This window comes from Triticum dicoccoides, chromosome 2A (genome assembly GCF_002162155.2).
Source record: "Triticum dicoccoides isolate Atlit2015 ecotype Zavitan chromosome 2A, WEW_v2.0, whole genome shotgun sequence".
NCBI classification, from domain to species: Eukaryota; Viridiplantae; Streptophyta; class Magnoliopsida; order Poales; family Poaceae; genus Triticum; species Triticum dicoccoides.
In genome coordinates, this window is record NC_041382.1 from 675,954,505 (window position 1) to 675,969,696 (window position 15,192).

Here is a 15,192-nt window from a genome sequence, read left to right on the forward strand (position 1 = left end):
GTTGTGAGGCCATTGACAACATAGTTGCAAGGTGGAGCATCTCCAGTGACATGCCTTTCAAACATTGGTGATCTCGAAATGACATTAAGATTATTATGAGAGCCACACAACCCAAAGTACAAATCCCAAATCCATATATGTTCTCTGATGCAACTATTTCAAGCATGATGGTTGGATATTTGCAATGCCCTTTGTACCGACCATTTCAACCCGTGGGACAATTCTTCCATGTCTAATGCATGCAATAAATTGGTCCAAGTATCCTGGGCCATCCTTGTTCTTCACTGAGACCCATGGACCTCTTGGTGTCTTCATCATTGGGTGCCCTCAAATACTTCGTTCTGAAGATCACGATCACGGTTTGTGTGTATTTTCTAACCCACTCGAGGATTGTATTTTTCCCCAATGCAGACGTACTCATCGATGGCATCTGTCAGGCATTGATAGGCAAACACTCAAAGAGTCGCGACACACTTCGTCAATGGACCGTGCAGTAGTTTACCCTGATGGATTCCTTCCTGATGAGAACCAAGGATCATGACCCTCAGCTCCTCCGACGTAAAGCCCAAGCATCGGTGATCTACAACTTTTAGCTCCCCCGACGGTTCCGTCCCTAATGAAACGAGGCATCGTGTGGCCCAAGTCGTCGATGAGCTCATGACCATGACGACCGACATGCGAAGCAAGTGTGGGGTGGGAGGTCACCAGAGGCATGGATGGCAGCAAAGGAGGCATCGGCGTGGACGAGGCCGAGCAAGAGAGACGGGCGCGGGAGAGGAATTCTTTTACCGAAAATGGATTTGTGTTGCTCAAAATTGGGAAGCAAAGAGCACTTCTCCTCAAATTTTTGGTAAGTAACATCTAGAGTGAAGTGCATTCTAAGTCCTTGAATTGTTACAGAGGTATCACATAGGTCCTTGAACTATGAAAATCGCCATTCAAGTCATTAAAGTGTAATATGTGTGTCATCCAGGTCCTTAAACTATTTCAGAGGTGTCACATTGATCCTCACTATTTTAAAGGCGTCACGTATGTACACAATTATTGCACTTTGAAGGGCTTTCGAGAGTTTGGATAACATTCTTTTTATAGTTCAAGGATCTACGAAACACCTCTGAAATAGTTCAAGAACTTAGGGCACACTTCACTCTAAAATCTACTTCTTCGTTCCATAATATATGTGATGCGTCTGTAATAATTTAAAAAGTAGTGTCAAAAACGCTTTTATATTATGAGATGGATGGAGTATTTAGGGGTTCAGTTAGAAAGGATTGACTTCTGTTAGAGATGCTCTGAACTCTGAAGAGCTGGAGCGCGGAGGCCAACCGGTGCCATTTTCCAAGACTTCGACCCTGTGAGAGCGATTGGTCCACCGGGTGGCAGATCCGAGGCCCACATCATCCGAAGCTTGACATACGAACCATAGGAAGGCATCACTGTCCGCAATGCTAAAGCTGTATTGAAGAAAATAGGTGGTCTTATTTCATGAAAGTAGGTAGAACAATGACTGTTGGGCAAGACGCCAGCAGGAGCATGATTGGTAACAAGTACTTGTACACTTATTAACAGCATCACATATCGAGTTAATTTCTTTTCTGAGCCGACAACATCACGTATCACGCGTTGCAAAGCGAACTGGTTGAGATGGTGTGCTTTATTACCGTACCGTGGACGAACAGATGCCACACGAGATTTCAAAAATGGTATTCCCTCCATTTTATAATGTAGTGCGCCGCATTTTCGAAGATCTAAGACCGACTATAGCGAGATAAAAAATTATACCACTGAATTTATTTTTGCTCCTGCCACAGTCGGTCTTCTTGACTAAATTTAAAGTCGAACTTAAATCTCGAAAAGTACGGGCGCAATACATTATGGAATGTGTTGGAATTTTGCTAGTAGGCCTTTGGCCCAAAGCCCAACTAAAATTCTGAAATTCTTTTGGATCATTCATGCACACATGTGAGTGGAGTGAGTGAGGCTAAAGTTTAGTCCCACCCCGGAAGTTGAGAGAGAGTTGCACCTCTTTATAAGGTGAGCTCTTCTACCATTTGTATGAGCATGAGAAGAGAAGACCTACACGCGCTCCTCCTCCTCCTCGCTCGCCACGCCACGCCACGACGCGGGTTGCGGGATTGAGCCGAGCCGAGGACAGAGCTATGCACGTTGAACCCCGCCTCTCGAGATCGTGGTAGAATTCATGCTTCTAGTATGTGCCCTAGATGTGATATGTTCATCTGCTATGCTAGTTCACATGATTAGTTTATTTACTCCGAGTGGTTTTGCTGCGCATCTGAAGCCGCCTGCCTTTAAGGTGGCGCACGAGTGCAGTCTACTGGTTTCAGACCATGGGCTGCTATGATGCCACCAAGGGCAAGCCTGAGGGTGATCTTAATCCAGCACAGCTGGAAGCTTTTGAGAAGATCGATACCCTCTTTAAAGGCGCTCTTTTGAGTGTTCTTGATGACTCCATTGTGGATTCATATATGTCGTTTGACAACGGCAAGGACATGTGGGCTGCGCTCAAGGCCAAGTTTGGTGCCTCGGACGCCGGTAGCGAGTTGTACGTCATGGAGCAATTCTATGACTACAAGATGACTGATGAGCGCCCTGTTGTACAGCAGGCTCATGAGATACAGTCGCTCGCAAAAGAACTTGAGCACTTCAAGTGTGTGTTGCCGGACAAATTTGTTGCCGGAGGCATCATTGCCAAGCTTCCACCTTCGTGGAACAATTTTGCTACTTTCCTAAAACACAAGAGACAGGAGTTTTCCGTTGCGGATCTCATTGGTACTCTTGATGTTGAAGAGAAGGCGAGAGCAAAGGACACACGTGCTCGAGTTGTTAAGGGAGGTTCTAGTGCCCACATGGTACAGAAGAAGAACTCCCAGCCTAATAAGTTCAAAAACAATAAGAACAAAACTCAGGGCAAAGGCAAGTTTGATACAAAGAACAAGCCATCACATTCTACCAACTTCAAGAAGAATTCTCATAAGAAGGGAAAGGGACTTTGCCATGTCTGCAGTGATCCTAATCACTGGGCTCCAAAGTGTCCTAACCGCTTTGAGGAGCGCGAACATGAGAAGAGCGGCAAATCCGCTAATGTTGTCATCGATGATACTGATATGAAGGAATCAGGGTACGGTATTTTTCCTACCATCCTTTCAGTATTTCAATCCCCTGATTAGTTAATTGACACCAGTGCCAATGTACATGTTTGTGCTGACGCCTCCATGTTTTCTTCTTACTAGGCAACAGGGACTTCACCCGTGCTGATGGGGAACGGGTCACATGCCATCGTTCGAGGTGTTGGTACGGTCGATCTGAAGTTTACTTCGAGGAAGAATGTGCGTCTGAAGAACGTTCATCATGTGTCGTCCATCAATAAAAATCTCGTTACCGGTTCCCATTTATGTCGAGATGGTTTTAAGTTGGTTTTCGAATCCAATAAAGTTGTAATTTCTAAGTGTGGACAATTTGTTGGAAAAGGCTATGAGTGCGGAGGCTTGTTCCGCCTATCTTTGTCAGATATTTGCACTAAAGTTATTAATAATGTTTGCCACAATAATGAGTCTGATATTTGGCATTCACGACTCTGTCATATTAACTTTGGTTGCATGACGCGGTTAGCCAATATGAATTTAATTCTGAAAATCTCTACTGTCAAAGGCTCCAAGTGCCAAGTATGTGTGCAAGCTAAGCAACCTCGCAAGTCCCATAAGACTGCAGAGGCAAGAGACTTGGCGCCACTAGAGCTTATACATTCTGATCTTTATGAGATGAATGGCGTGTTGACAAAAGGTGGAAAGAGATACTTCATGACGTTGATTGATGATTCCACTAGATATTGTTATGTGTATCTTCTGAAATCAAAAATGAGGCTTTGACTTTCTTTAAAAACTATAAAGCTGAGGCAGAGAACCAACTTGATCGAAAAATTAAACGGCTTAGGTCCGATCGTGGTGGAGAGTATTTTTCCAATGAATTTGATCTTTTTTATGTGGAACATGGTATAATCCATGAGAGGACGCCTCCCTACTCACCCCAGTCAAATGGGTAGCCGAAAGAAAGAATCAAACTCTAACTGATATGGTTAACACCATGTTAGACACTTCGGGTCTATCCAAGGAATGGTGGGGGAATGCGCTAATGACTGCGTGTCATGTCCTAAACCGAGTTCCCACAAAGCATAAGACCATGACTCCATTTGAGGAATGGAAAAGGAAAAGGTTGAAACTCTCTTACCTACGTACTTGGGGTTGTTTGGCGAAAGTCAATATACCAATTCCAAAGAAGCGTAAGCTTGGACCAAAAACCGTGGATTGTGTTCTTCTGGGCTATGCTTTTCATAGCATCGGCTATAGATTTTTGATAATAAAATCTGAGGTATCCGACATGCATGTTGGTACGATTATGGAATCAAATGATGCAACTTTCTTTGAGGACATATTTCCTATGAAGGATATGTCGAGTTCATCAAATCAGGAGATACCTACTCCATCTAGTGAGGAATTCACTGTAATTCCTGAACCCACCATTGCGATGGAACACGTTGAGAATCCTGTTGAGGGTAACAATGGAACTCCTGTGAGGAGTAAGCGACAGAGGACTGCAAAGTCTTTTGGTGATGATTTTATTGTGTACCTCGTGGATGACACACCCAGGACTATTTCAGAAGCCTATGCATCTCCTGATGCTGACTACTGAAAGGAAGCTGTATGTAGCGAGATGGATTCCATCTTAGCTAACGGTACTTGGGAGATCACTGACCGTCCTTATGGGTGCAAACCTGTAGGATGTAAGTGGGTGTTCAAGAAAAAGTTTAGACCTGATGGTACGATTGAAAAGTACAAGGCACGGCTTGTGGCCAAGGGTTATACCCAGAAAGAAGGTGAAGACTTCTTTGATACTTACTCACCCGTGGCTAGACTGACCATAATTCGGGTGCTACTATCACTGGTTGCCTCACATGGTCTTCTCGTTCATCAAATGGACGTTAAGACGACTTTCCTCAATGGAGAGTTGAAGGAGGAAATTACATGGATCAGCCAGATGGTTTTGTAGTACCTGGTCAGGAAGGAAAGGTGTGCAAGTTATTAAAGTCTTTATATGTCCTTAAACAAGCTCCTAAGAAGTGGCATGAAAAGTTCGAAAGAACATTAACTGTTGCCGGCTTTGTAGTAAACGATGGTGACAAGTGCATGTACTATCGCTATGGTGGGGGCGAAGGAGTTATTCTTTGTCTGTATGTCGACGACATATTGATCTTTGGAACCAAACTTGATTTAATCAAGGAGGTTAAGGATTTCTTATCTCGCTGTTTTGAGATGAAGGATCTAGGAGTAGCTGATGTTATCTTAAACATCAAGCTGTTGAGAGATGAGAATGGTGGGATCACACTGCTTCATTCTCATTATGTGGAAAAGGTCTTGAGTCGTTTTGGGTATAGCGACTGCACGCCTTCTCCAACTCCATATGATGCTAGTGTGTTGCTTCGAAAGAATCGACAGATTGCTAGAGATCAACTGAGGTATTCTCAGATTATTTGGATTGCTTATGTATTTGGCGAGTGCCACGAGGCCTGACATCTCTTTTGCTGTGAGCAAGCTGAGTCGGTTTATGTCAAAACCGGAAGATGATCATTGGCATGCGCTTGAGAGAGTTATGCGCTATTTGAAAGGCACCGCAAGCTATGGGATTCACTACACCGAGTATCCAAGGGTACTGGAAGGTTATAGTGACTCAAACTGGATATCTGATGCTGATGAGATTAAGGCCACAAGTGGTTATGTTTTTACACTTGGTGGTGGCGTTGTTTCTTGGAAGTCTTGCAAGCAGACCATCTTAACGAGGTCAACTATGGAAGCAGAACTCACAGCATTAGACACTGCCACTGTTGAAGCAGAGTGGCTTCGTGAACTCTTGATGGACTTACCTATGGTTGAAAAACCAATACCCCCTATCCTGATGAACTGTGATAATCAAACTGTGATCGTCAAGATAAACAGTTCTAAGGACAATATGAAGTTCTCAAGGCATGTGAAGAGGAGACTAAAATCTGTCAGAAAATTGAGGAACTCCGGAGTTATTACGTTGGATTATATCCAAACATCGAAAAACTTGGCAGATCCCTTCACAAAAGGTCTATCACGTAATGCGATAGATAATGCATCAATTGAGATGGGTTTGAGACCCACCGCATGAGTTGTCCATAGTGGTAACCCACTCTATGTGATCGGAGATCCCGTGAAGTAGAAGTGGGAGACAAGCTGTTGGTCAGCTGGGAGGAGAGTATCCCTATATTAATTATCTCACTCTGCGAAGATGCAATACTCTCCTGATCTGCATGGCACGTTGATACTTATCTTAATGTGTTCCAATTGGCTTATTCGGGTAAGCAGAGATGTTGTCCTGCAGAACATCTTCTAAGGAACACACCTATATGAATTTGACTGTTAACGTCGCAGTCTGTTAGAATTGGGTGTTCTCTAATAAATTCATGAAAGGCCCTGGAGTATGACGTATACGCTCCACCCGCGGGGAAGCCTTGCGGCAGCCCAGTATCGGTCAAGAATTTGTGTGAAACTAGTCTCGCAGAAAACTTGTAGTTCAAGGCATAGTCCACTATTCAAGTTATGATCTAGTGTAGCATAAATCTCTATGTGGAAGTTCAACTTCACAGTCTTCACTAAGCACCGTTATATAAACAATATTTTGGAACTAAATGATGAGATGTGCCAATGAGACTTTATGGGGGATTGTTGGAATTTTGCTAGTAGGCCTTTGGCCCAAAGCCCAACTAAAATTCTGAAATTTTCTTGGCCCACTCATGCACACATGTGAGTGGAGTGAGTGAGGCTAAAGTTTAGTCCCACCCCGGGAGTTGAGAGAGAGTTGCACCTCTTTATAAGATGAGCTCATCTACCACTTGTATGAGCATGAGAAGAGAAAACCTACATGCGCGCTCCTCCTCCTCGCTCGCCTCGTCACGACGCGCCGCGGGTTGCGGGATTGAGCCGAGCCGAGGACAGAGCTATGCACGTTGTCTATATTTTTGCTGCATGGGAAAATTAATGAGTCATTAATTAATAATTAATAGACGCGTTAATTACTGAATCGTTTCCGATTCTTTTGGATCGTGACGACTCGGACGTGGGGTTTATTCCCACGACCTACCCGGCCTGCACTATATAGTCAGGCAGACGTCTACCCTAGCCGCCGCCGCTTCGTATGGTTTCTCACCACTGTTCCAGATCATTGCGCCGCCAAGCAAGTCTTCTCCATCCCTCCTTCCGACGTGCACCGCGAGAAGGGACAGCAGGCCTCCGGAACCCCGCCTCTTGTGATCCTGTACGGGAGAGGGGCGATCAGGTTTTTGGGGAGCGCATTCGCGCGACTGCTGGCAGCGACGACTTCGCGAACGACGACTTCTTCCCCGACCTCGGCAACCTCGTCCTCGACGACATGGGCGACAACGTCAACGCCGGCGGTGCTGCACCCGCTGCACCGTATGTGATTCTATCCTTCCTGTTCGAGATCGTGGTAGAATTCATGCTTCTAGTATGTGCCCTAGATGTGATATGTTCATCTGCTATGCTAGTTCGCATGATTAGTTTAATCTTTACTGCTGTGGTCATGATTTATCTTCTGTTTATTCGGATTAAATCTCGTAGTAATTTGCTCATATTTTTAACAGAATGAAGGGAGTATATTAGTACAAATGAATGCAAAGGGTAATGTGAAATGTATACGTGCCAACTAACCTGTCACGCTCAATGTTAAAGAACATACCAACTCACCAATTATATGCATAATAAAGGCGGAGTAAAGCTCACCGGCAAGTACGTGAGCTTGCCCTGACTCACATGTTGCTTGGGGCCAGGAACTACATAGCTCCACATCTTGGTTTCTAAACATGTACTTACTTATAATGGATCAGACTCTATAACATCTAGAGATGGCTGCTTCGCATAGGCCAGCTACCGTAGTCATTGCAAGATATGAAATCAATGTATGAAATCAACGCACACCATGTCGGCCTATTTTGCAACAACACTTTAAAAAAATTGATAACACTACCTATAATGGGAGTTACATAGGTATAAGATGAGTTTATAAGATGAGTCTATAGCATAATCCCACCTTAGACCGTCAACACGATCATCGGGGGGTCACTCATACTGCGGCGTGGATCTGCCCGCTATCATTCCACACCGGCATAAACCAACTTGCCGCATCCACTACGTCCCCGAGTCGTAAATATTCCACTTCACATTCCTTCTTGTTCCTCTGCCTGTCAGATCTACGATTCCTCTTTCCCTCGTCATCCCGTCATGCATGTTTCCAATCACTTCTTCCTATAGTCATCGTTGCACTGGCTGCATCAATCAATGATGAAAGCTGGGTTTTAGGACCGTGAGCCCCGGCCCCACCATAAGACAGTGTTGATTCTTCCAAAATCAAAGGTCTGGGGATATGTGACAACAAGTGAGCTTTGCAGGGAGATTAACCTATAAAAAACATGAGTGAAGGTTATTGTAGCTAGCTGACACATGCAGCTTGCATATCAGCCATACTTCAGAACAATTCTTGCACCATTATTGCTATTCACTTAAATAACCAAATATTGCACAAAACCTTATGTGAGAACAGACGACAACCACGAGTGGAGCCCCGTTCCTCTATTTCGACCAGACTTTTCTCTGGTGTCAATGACCGATCAAGTGTCCATCTATTGTGCATATGCATCATGTTGCCCATTTAGCATTAGTTTTAGCCTCTAAGGGGTGAACATCGCCCTCAACATTGCCATCACCGGTCAACCGCCTCCTACCCTTCTTCCTTGTACTCCCCAGATCACTCCTCCCACCACTCGTCATGCCTAGAGTACAACCATGGCAAAAGATTCGCTCAATAGAACATCAACACAAATGTTTGAGATCTGAATGTTAGGTTGCATGGTGTTTTACTGGTCATGCAACCTTTTTCTTGGTGGTGGCAGGATGATGACCCGTGGTGTTAAAGATACGCTCATCACATATTTTACATAGTTTTAAACTTCTTTCTTTTATAAAAATACTAGCATGCATATGAAGGTCTGCTAAGGCCAACTCCACCGCGCGATCCCAAACGGACGTCTGGTTTGGCCGGATTTTGTCCCTTTGGGTAGGGCGATGGGGACGTGGCCGGGCCTGTCCGGGATGCGGTGGCCGTGCGCCCAGCGCACGACCGCATCCATTTGCCCCATCCTGTCCGCTAGGGCAAAAAATGCCCCATATTTTCATATCAAAACTAGTTTGCACGTCCAAATATTTGTCTGAAAATAAAAATAGTTTTACAACCAAATCGAAATTGTCTTGACTGAACATAAAATGAACCAATACATCTATTGATTGCCAATGTGATCCCACACGTGCTCAACCAAGTCATTTTGAAGATCCAAATGAGTGTGCCAATCACGCAGCTCACGGTGGAATTGGACAAATTATTCAAATGTGGCCGGTTCTTGGTGCAAGGGCTCAACATTTTCACCTTGATAATCAAATCCTTGCTCGAAGATACTCTCATCACGCTCGTCCTCGACGATCATGTTGTGCATGATCATACAAGCAGTCATCACCTCCCAAAGCTTCGTTTCATCCCATGACAGTGCAGGGTTTCGAACGATCCCCCACCGGGATTAAAGCACACTAAAAGCACGTTCCACATTCTTTCTAGCACTCTCTTGCATTTGGGCAAATCTCTTTCTCTTCTGACCTTGGGGTTTCGAGATTGTCTTCACAAAAGTTGACCACTGAGGATATATATCATCAGCTAGATAGCATCCTTGTTGTATTGGTGGCCGTTGATCTCAAAGTTGACAGGTGGGGAGTGGCCTTCTACAAGCCTTGCGAAGACTGGAGAACGCTGCAGCACATTGATATCATTGTGAGAACCTGCCATGCCAAAGAAAGAATGTCATATCCAAAGATCCTGCGAAGCCACCACTTCTAATATGACAGTGCGCGCATTGACATGCCCTTGTACTGGCCCTGCCAAGCAAATGGTCAGTTCTTCCACTTCCAGTGCATACAATCTATGCTGCCAAGCATGCCTGGAAAGCCTCTAACTGCGTTGGCGCCAACAATCTCTCTGTATCAGCAGCAGTTGGCCGCCTCAAGTACTCAGGGCCAAACACCTCGATCATAGCCTGGCAGAACATGTACATTGACATCAGACATGTTGTCTCACTCATACGCACATACTCTTCCACCAGATCGCCAGGAATTCCATATGCAAGCATGCGGATGGCCGCGGTGCATTTCTGGTAAGAGGAGAATCCAAGCTTGCCAAGGGCATCCGTATTGCACTCGAAGTATGGGTCATGAGCAACCACTCCCTCTCGGATACGATTGAACACATGTCTTGCCATTCGAAAACGGCGACGGAATTTATCCGGCTTGAAGAGCGGTGTGTTGGAAAAGTAATCGGCATAGAGCAGGGTGTGGCCTCTCTCCCTGTTGTGGTTCAGATTGGGAGCACGGCCAGGGACTGACCCCCTGTACCGAGGAAGCTGCTGTTAAATGTGGTCGTGAACGACCAGTGCAACCACCACAAGATCTTCATCATCCGACGACGAATCGTCCGATGAACAAATGAAGTGGTGGAAGAAAAACTCATCTCCACTGTCCATACCTTTGTGGGCAAACTGCCGAACACCTTGCGGTCGTGGTGGCAAAGAGGTCGCGATGATCACCTCGACGCAGCAGGGGTGGTTGCCGGCCGGCTACTGGCCGCTCTGGAGCTCTCATCAAAAGCTGTCGCGGCCGTCGTGGTACGTCGCCGGCGGTCGTATCCCCTCTACCACCGGCAACGACGGCGACGGCCAAACCTCCTCCGATCGACGACCAAGACTACGACGAAAGCACGGGCGTGGTGGCGGCCATGTCGGGATGTGGTTTGGTATGGACGGCCGGAGAATAGCGGCGGTGCCGGCGACGGGGCGGGGCGGGGAGAGGGGGTGGAGGTGTTGGAAGCGAAGGGACTGCTAGTGTCCCCGGCAGGCGGGCCACGGGAGGACAAGGGCGTGCGGCGAGCCCGTCCGCGCGATGCCGTTTGACCTCAAACTCGACGCAAGTGTGGGCCGGGGATGAGTCGAAAACAGAGGGAATCCGGACATTTATCCGTTTGGGGCCGCGCATTGGGCCGCGCTATTCGTCCGTTCTACCCCAAACGGACGCATCCGAACAAGATGGGGTCGCACAGTGGAGTTGACCTAAAAGGTTCCTAGCTCAACTGACCACACATCTACAGGGTGGATTCACCATTGCCAAGGATATAATCATCTACAGGGTGGATTCACCATTGCCAAGGGTATAATCATGGGAAATTGTTCGCACAGTGAAACCTCAACGGCTCAACGCAAATGTTTAACGTCTAAACTTGTGATCTACTCCCTTCTTAACTTAATATAAGACGTTTTTCGACGCTCTCCGAGACTTAAAAACGTCTTGTAAAAATTTAAGACAGGGGGAGTAAACACAAATTTTCTTTCTAGGAGTAACAAAACGTTTTTTTACATGCCATCACTCATCATTTCTAGAATATTTTAAACCTGGCCTGGCCAGCCATCACATGGCCCTACTCTGGCTCAGACACAGGGCCTATAGTGCCACATGACATGAGGTAATCAAGTGTACTCGATGACGCACGCAATTATGAAGTTAGGGGCCTCACAGATTTAGGGTCCTATTGCCCACACTGTTCATGGGTACGTACTACGTCCATTGCCATCATGAACGCACTTATCATCCACATCCACGTAAAACCCAAAGTCCAAGCAAGCAAAAGAAGGGATCCATCGCTCTCCCCCAACACGAGAGGCATCCCAAGCTAGCTTCCACCCCAATATACACCCAAAGAATACCGCCATTAGCTTAGCTGACACTGTCACACACAACAAAAGGGCGCAGCCAGCTCCCCCAGCAGGCCAGAGGCGGAGAGAGATCTCCACCGCAAGGGAAAGAATCACGAAAAGGGGCAGGGAAAGGGCGGAGGAGCTGCCCAAGCACAAACCTTTCCTCCCGAGGGCACCAAACCCTACCAATCCGCCGCGTAATCCCCCGGGAATTCCTCCCCCATTGCTCCCCGGAGCCGAGCGCGCCGCCGGAGCGGAGCAATGCCGAGGAGGCTCGTCAATGCCGTCCTCTTCGCGGTCCTGGGGGTCGTGGTCGCGCTCTTCCTCTGCTACTCCGTCCGCTGCTACCGCCGCCGCCGCCGCGCGGTGCTGCCCTCGCACGGCGCCAGGGCCGACCGCCTCCAGGCGGGCGGGTCCAGCGCCTACGGCTCCGGCGTCGGGGAGGAGCTGCTCACGTTCCCCGGCGGCGAGGGGCTCACCGTCGCCGCCATCCTCGAGGCGCCCGGCGAGGTGGTCGCCAAGTCGGCGCACAGCACGCTCTACCGCGCCGGGCTCAGCGCCGGCGAGGCCGTGGCGCTGCTCCGCTTCCTCCGGCCCGTCTGCTCCGCGGCCGCCGAGGAGGCCGCGGCGGCGGCGCGGCTGCTCGGCGCCGTGCAGCACCCGAATCTCGTGCCGATCCGCGCGCTCTACGTCGGCCCGCGCGGGGAGAAGCTGCTCGTGCACCCCTTCTACGCCGCCGGCTCGCTCCGCCGCTTCTTGCAAGGTTCGCCCTTTACTCGCGTTGCTCCAGAGCGTGCAATTACTCCCACCGCTTTGCTTTCAACCCAAGTTTGGCTTGAGTAAGACTAATCATGCGAAATACTCCGTCATAATTAGCTGAAACTGTAGTAAATTTGCTGACTCATGTGCCAGCATCGTAATTAGCTCTGCTCCGTCTCTGGTTTCCCAGGAAAATAACTGAAAATCATCTCTGTTTGATTTGATCGATTATTCCGCTCATCTGATTCAGATTTAGCACGAATGCGTACTTCCAATAATGCTGCAAGGATTGAGCAACAGCCTTGCAGAGTGATTTTTGTTACTACCTTTAGCCATGTGTCTTCACTGCTACACTTTGTACTTTTGTCGTGAAGTTTACTAGACATCGGGACAGCTCAATACTCCCTCCGTTCCAAAATAGATGACTCAATTTTATACTAACTTTAGTACAAAGTTAGTATAAAGTTGGGTCATCTATTTAGGAACGGAGGGAGTAGTTGATAAAGGTGTTTGTGAACTTTTACTGGTTGGAGTTGTTGGCTTGGACACTTTGCTTTAGCATGATCTTCATGTTTCTGAAGGACATATGAATATTGGGTCACCTGTAGCAACCTCATTTGATTTTCCGTGTTGATCTGTGTTGTTCAGTTATATCAAACCAGTGTTTCTGGGGAAACATTTATTTCCAGACATATTTAACGATCTATTTTATTATTAAATGGAAATGCTTTCTTCCCTGAAAAAAAAGTGAAATGCTTTCTTCCCTAAAAAAAAGAGAGAAATGCTTTCTTATATGAAGTGTTTGCAAGACTATCTTTATGGCATTTGTGAGGTTGATTTTTCTGAGCTGTTTGTGCTCCCTGCATCTTTCAGCTCTCATTTTCAGCGGAGATGTTGAATTATATGCTCTTATTGGACATGTTTCATCTGTTGATCCATCAATTGATCACATTGAGAAAGACTTATAAAGATGATGATTATCTTTTACAGAAAACAATTTCTGTGGTTTTTGACTTATTGTTGTCAATAACTTTTGAGGTGTATTTGATCTCTGTGAGGGTTTGAAAAGGACATGTCAAAATGGTCCTCTTTGCTACTACTACATTTCTTGTACGACTGCAAGCTGGTTCCCTACCACAAGGTTCTGGTTTGAACAGTTTCAAATTTTATGACTCTATTACATCTATATCGTACTGCACTATTGAATTGAAAATGTGTCGGCCTTTAGGTTGGACTGCCAGTCCGGTCTTTACCATGAGATTTTCCCACTACTGGTGTAAACACGTCAGTAACTTTGCTAGTTACTGTCAGATCTCAGATCATGATACAGCATCTAAACAAAAAACTCCATGCATTCTCTGCACTACCTGACATTTGCCTTTTTAAATTTTACCTGCAGAGGGGATCAATGATTCACAGAGATGGGAGATAATCTGCAAGCTATCCATTGGCATCGTCAAGGGGCTGGACCACCTTCACACAAGATCGCAGAAGCCGATCATCCATGGCAACCTCAAGACAAGCAACATCATGCTCGACGCCGATTTCCAGCCCAGGGTGTCGGACTTCGGGCTCTACCTCCTGCTGAACCCCGCCGCCGCGCAGGACATGCTCGAGAACGCCGCGGTGCAAGGCTACAAGGCCCCTGAGCTGATCAAGATGAGGGAGGTGACGAGGGAGAGCGACGTCTACAGCCTGGGGGTGATCCTGCTGGAAATGCTCGCTCAGAAGGAGGCGGCGAACGACAGCCCGAATGCGCGTGACATCCACTTGCCCGCCTCGTTCAAGGATCTGGTCCTCGAGAGGAAGATCGCGGACGCGTTCGGGTCCGACCTGATCCAGCAGAGCAAGAACTCGGGGAATGAGGCGAAGCTCAACGCGTTCTTCGAGCTCGCGACGGCGTGCTGCAACCCTTCGCCGTCCTTGAGACCGGATTCCAGACGCATCCTGAAGAGGCTGGAGGAGATATCGAGGTGACCGAAACACGCCGCACTCGCGTACTAATTAGAAGGTGTTAAACTATATACCAGCAGCAGGGTAGTGTTGTTAGTATTTATAAGTGTATTACCCGCTGACTGTATTCTGCAGACCTCGCCTGAATTATACTCCCTCTGTAAACTAATATAAGAACGTTTAGGTTTAGATCGCTATGTATGGATCCTTCATCTTTTGAACCTGCGGAGGTGGTTGTTTGCACGCACTGGTCATTCACAAGGTCACTTTCCTGGCTGTTGTTTGATATGCGACTCGTTTGTTCCAAATGGGCACCGATCAACGGGGGGTGTCGCCCCTTTTGGCAGCACTAAGCGGCGACACCTTCTTGTCGACATCTCTTTACTGTTGTTGGATTGCCGGCCTCAAACGTTGGCCTTTTGGGCGGACCCAAACATGCATGCCAACCTCTGCTCTAGTGTCTGTAGGACTGGACGGCTACCTGCAATGTTTGTTGAATCTACCCTCCCATGTCCCATCAGTGCTAAAACGTCTGGCTACAAGAACAGTATGACTCACTAGGTCTGAAAACGCAGTTTTGCAAT

The 15,192-nt window shown here is 47.0% G+C and overlaps 1 protein-coding gene across 1 annotated transcript; it reads left to right on the top strand.

The window, feature by feature from the left end:
• The first annotated feature begins 11,781 nt into the window (after positions 1-11,781).
• On the top strand, positions 11,782-14,874 carry LOC119356162 (putative kinase-like protein TMKL1). Its single transcript, XM_037623078.1, has 2 exons — positions 11,782-12,659; positions 14,055-14,874. The coding sequence occupies exons 1-2, from the start codon at positions 12,158-12,160 to the stop codon at positions 14,630-14,632; spliced, it is 1,080 nt and encodes a 359-aa protein (XP_037478975.1). The 5' UTR covers positions 11,782-12,157; the 3' UTR covers positions 14,633-14,874.
• The last annotated feature ends 318 nt before the right edge of the window (positions 14,875-15,192 follow it).

Excerpts from the sequence above, each read along its gene's own strand:
- LOC119356162 (XM_037623078.1), top strand. The coding sequence starts at position 12,158 with ATGCCGAGGAGGCTCGTCAATGCCGTCCTCTTCGCGGTCCTGGGGGTC. Across the intron at positions 12,660-14,054 it reads GCTCCGCCGCTTCTTGCAAG|AGGGGATCAATGATTCACAG; the intron begins GTTCGCCCTTTA and ends TTTTACCTGCAG.